This window comes from Monopterus albus, unplaced genomic scaffold, assembly GCF_001952655.1.
Source record: "Monopterus albus unplaced genomic scaffold, M_albus_1.0 scaffold7.1, whole genome shotgun sequence".
Classification (NCBI taxonomy): domain Eukaryota; kingdom Metazoa; phylum Chordata; class Actinopteri; order Synbranchiformes; family Synbranchidae; genus Monopterus; species Monopterus albus.
This window is the reverse complement of record NW_018127887.1, coordinates 389427-394442: the sequence shown is the minus strand read 5'-3', so window position 1 is coordinate 394442 and position 5016 is coordinate 389427. Positions and strand designations below refer to the sequence as shown.

Below are 5016 nucleotides of genomic sequence, written 5' to 3'. Positions count from 1 at the left end.
CCCTACACTGAAATTCTTAGTTAAAAACATAAAAATCAGTTGCAGACACTAAATCTTGCATGACCGTGTCCAGAAGGTACTGAACTAATTCACTCCCCTATGACCACACTTCATATATCAGTGGTGAAAAGTAGCTACAAAAATTTACTCAGATACTTAAGTTTGAGGCCCTTTTACTTACATGTTACTTTAGATCTAAAATAGTTCAAAGTAGCTTCACTCATCCAGCTACATTATAATGCTGATTAAATTTTAGCACATCCATAATAATAACCCACTAACATAATATATTACACACTGTGAAAGGGGCCATTCTTTATCATGAATATTAATATTTAAACTTTTGATACTTACAGTCCATTTTGCTAGTAGGACTTTTGTATTTTACCTAAAAAAGGTATTTATTGAGGTATTTCTTTTACTGAAGTAAAAGATCTAAGTATGCTTAAACCCTTTACTTCCAGCTATTCCAGTCACTCGATTAGAATGAAACCGTTTAGTGATTGGATGCTTCAGGTGATGGATCAGAGGAAAGGATGTGTCATATCTCTAAAAACATGCTTCCTTGATTCCTCTTCTCTTGCATTTTTCCTGCATAGGCAGGACTAAGACTAAGACTAGGACACAAGTGAGGAAAATGAGAAGACTTGAGACATATCAAACTTTTTATATCCACAGTCACGCTTTCTCTCTTACACACAAAGCTTTTAAAACCCACACACCTGCAAGTAGTAGTGATGGAGCTGTTGAACCATGGGGGGTTCTCCCCATCATCAGGCTTGTTGTGCGGTTGGAAATCAGAGATGTTAAAAACAGACAGGCTGTTGTTTATGTAGCCTTTCATATTCATCTCGCCCTCTGGCTGGTAGGCGTACATGTACACAAGCCGGGGGATCATATCAGAAGTGAAGGCCACAATGAACGCCTAGAAAACAGAAAGAACCATCGTAAGTTGGGTTAATAAGATAAGCAACTGGACTTAACTGATAACATACAATAATGGGCCTGACAAGGACTAAGCCAAAGCTGTAAGTTTGACCCAAGCTCAGACTAAAATCAGCCAATTTAGTGCTGCAAAGGCACACCAGGCTTCTGTCATCAGTCCTGAAACGAGGAGACACGCAGCAGGCTGATGTAGTGTAGCACTCACATTGGTGACAACAGAGAGTATGGCGATCCCACTGAGGATTTCCTCCCATGCTCCGATGCTGTGGGCCTTGGCTGCCACAGGGCGCCTGAACTGAGTTGTGAGCTTCCAGGCATCCACCCTAACCTCGATGATGTTGTTGATAAGTGCCAACAGGGGTGCCAGGGGGAAGGAGGCAACAAACAGTGTGATGAAACCAAACTGGATCACTGGGATGCAGAGGGAAGAGAGGTTTTTGAGACACAATATAAGGAATATAAGGGAAACAGCACCACCTGCAGCATCTCATAGGTCACTGCATCTATCTAGTTATGTTTCTATAGTTTGTCTTGAAATACATACTTAGGACATATAATATCCATCCATCCATTAACTATACTACTTAACCTGTAGAGGGTCATTGTAGATGGTGCTTTAGCCAATCCCAGCGGACACTGGGCAAGAGCCAGGGTACACCCCAGACAGATCACCAGTTTAGCACATGGCTGACACAGTGACAGGCAGTTTAGAGTTGCCAGGTACCCTAACTTGTCTTTGGACTGTGGGAGGAAAACACCCATGCAGGGACAAGAAGAACATGCAAACTCCACAAAGAAAAGCCCCTGTCAGCTGGCAGGTTTGAACCTAGAACCTTCTTGCTGTGAGGTGGTGTATAATTTAAAACATATAATACTGTATACAACCATAAAGTGGTAATTCTAGTTTTTTACTTTTTTTAAGTTGAAGGTACTGTATATCTTCACACACTACAAATAATTTCACTTGTATCTTGTGTATATTTCACTAATGTAATGCAGCATTTACACAGTATAGAAGTGATTTTTGCCTTGGTTTAGCTCTAGGTCTGGTCCTGACTCAAATTCAGCTTGACCTGGTCTTGGTAGTAATTTGGACTATTCCCAGGCAGTTTTGATGGCAGCCTACTTTTCATCTACTTCTCCAAATCTCTCCTTGTGGGTAATAAATTGACTATGTACTAGATTTTTACCCATTTCCAGGTACTCATAGAAAAGGCCCAGTTGTCCAAAGCCCTGCAGGTCATGGTCCTGCTCCCAGCGGCTGTAGAGACTCTCTGGGTGGCTTCGTGCCTTCCTGCTGCCCCACCAGTTCATCAGCCAGCTGAAGGACATAGAAGCCATGTCACACTCCCTTAGAGAGCCATACTGGAGGCTGAAATGACTTGTAAGGAGCTAAATGTGGCATGTTCAGTTGGAGTACTCACGGGACCAGAGCCTCTTGAATGTTGCCCCACACCTGTTTACCAGTCATCACTATCACCAACTGGGTGGTCAGTTCAATCAGACAGCCACCAGGGTCACACTGAATGCAGACAGGTTGAGACAGAGCATAGATGAGAAAGAAACAATAATTAACTCAAATTTCAGGCTCGGGTTTAATTACCAATGCTAATTTTATTCAATGTACTTATATCTGGTACCTCTTCATTCCTCAGGCCCTTCTTCGTGCCAAACATATAAGCATAATCTCCAGGATAACCGACAAACTTTCCCTTAAAGAAAGCCACGTAGAAGCAGGAGGAGTAGTAGTTGACAAACTGGAAGAGGAACATCTTCACTGTCAGCTTGTTCTCATACTCCAGGTGGGTCTTTGGAATTTCTGTCACATGGTAAAGGGTAAAAAAGATTTAGTTCTTCACAATTTCAATGACTATATTGATTTGTGTCAGTGTGTGGTTACATAAAGGCAACAACATCATTCTGTATGCTTCTCTCTCTCTCTCTGGCCCTCACCCATATCAGTGATCCAAATAGCCACTCTCTCATACATAAGGTTGAGGATCATGATGATGACAAAGTTGATGCAGGAGGCAGTGACAGAGGTGGCCAGCTGTGGCGTGATGTAGGGGCCAACCACCTGCAGCTTGTTGGTGGGACTGTCCTTTATGATACCGGCGAAGGCCGCATATACCGCCAGGCGGTACGCTATCACCCCAATGATGCAGGCAATGATCAATGAAATCTTCGGGACAGAGACAACAGTGACAACATGAAAGACAACAGCACAGAAACTGACAAGACAGAGGTACAGTGAGAACACCATGCCAGTTGTAAAAGTGCAAAAGCCAAAACACATGAATAAAGCAAGTTGAATGTTGGCCGCTATACATGTTAGAGTTAACGGTGATGCTTCAAGTGTGCAGGCATGCCCCATGAAAAGAAATCGAACATAATCTTCCCATTAGCCCATTTCCATTTTCAAACAAACTTGAGAACATATTTATTGAGATCTAGCAGTAATAAATAGATATCAATAGTTTTTTGCTCCCCGACAGTTAAGACTATCCAGATCTACAGTAATTAGAAATCATAGCTTATCACCGGTAAGTTTTATGTAAATTCAAAACCTGATTACTTCACAAACATTCATTTCACAGACAGCAAAGATTAGCAATGATCCACAATGAGGCAATGACTAACGGTACTTTGTGAGATATGTGTGAGCTTCCAATGAATTTGGACATACTGCATCAGATGGGTTAAGGATAAACTGTAAAATCTATCTGACCTAATGTTAGTTACTTCAGTCTACTGTGCTTTCTTTTATTTATTTTAGCCTCTGTGTTTCTCTCTCTCCCTCTTGTCTCAGCTGGGTACCACTTCTGTCTCCACTTCCTATATCTGTTGTTTCAAATTAAAAGCCCTTTATACAGTCATGTAATTAGGACATTATGATATTTCATAAAATTCTGAAGCAGTGGTGGCAACAATTTTGCAGTGGTGGGCCACCGCTGCAAAAGGTTTATAGCAGAAGCACTGTCATTTTGCTTTTGTTGTTGAGGGAACACCATGCGTACTGTATGTCCAATATGCAACCTGCTCTCAGATCAGATTAATTAAGGCTTCCATTTCTTAGGTGTTTTACACATACTGGCCCTGGTCACATGACATTAGTGAAGATGATGAAGAAAAACAAATGGCACAAGGGTGAGGGAACAGAGAGAAGATGAAAAGTGTACCAAAGATACTATGCTCACCCAGAACAGGACGGTGGCTCCAGACAGACATATGCGTGCAAACTTGCTTGTTATAGGTAAGTATGGCTCCATTTCCTATATCATAAGCAAGCAAAGCATGGACACAGGAGTCAGTCACCCTTAGTTATATTCTGAAAAGACAGCTCTAAAAGGCCAGATTCCTTTAATTAGCACTAGTCTGAGATGTGAGGCACATCTTCTGTAGGTTGTTGCCCAATCAGAGTTCTTTGCATGTAGGCGTTTCAGCTTGAGTCCAATTCTTTCATCTAGCAGTCTCCTGGTGAGGCCATGCTTTTGCAAAAAATATTGATCCACCACCCAGCAGTAATGCAGCAAACTAGTGCCTCTGAGTCTTTCCAGAAATATCTGGTATCAACACACAGTACACGGCACAAAAACGTTCTCACCAAATTGGCACACCACGTTATACACTGCCCTTACCCAGAAGATTACGGTGGCCCAGCACAGAAACAATTTCCCCATTAGATCTGTAGCAGTCCTTTTAAGAACCCACTCTGCTTCCTAAAGATGGGTGGGATGTGGTCACGGCAAATTACAGCACATTGTTTGGGTTTATTTCACAAGTCTGTGTCTGCCTCTACCACTACCTACTATTCACTGCCATTTTAAATGAGAAATATTATTCAAATTAGCAAAGAGGCTCTATTGAAATCAGCTTTGAAGTCCAGGAGCTGGTCAAATGAATGACTGTAACCAACTCAAGAGTGTAGAATCTATATCCAATAAATAAAACAGATACTGTAAACTGTAATTATTTAAAACTCTACCATACAGTTGACCTACCCAGTAAAGCCTTGTGAAGACCTAGAGTTGTACATTAGAACAGTATCACAGAGTATATTAGTATTATGAG

General features: G+C 41.6%; 1 protein-coding gene across 1 annotated transcript in view; it reads right to left on the bottom strand.

Moving 5' to 3' along the window:
* Positions 1–5016, bottom strand: part of ano5a (anoctamin 5a) — a 20147-nt gene that overhangs the window by 1414 nt on the left and 13717 nt on the right. Inside the window, 7 exon segments of the mRNA XM_020585378.1 lie at positions 723–925; positions 1151–1356; positions 2136–2266; positions 2370–2467; positions 2586–2764; positions 2899–3127; positions 4143–4261. Of these exon segments, the coding sequence (XP_020441034.1) occupies positions 723–925; positions 1151–1356; positions 2136–2266; positions 2370–2467; positions 2586–2764; positions 2899–3127; positions 4143–4261 (1165 nt within the window).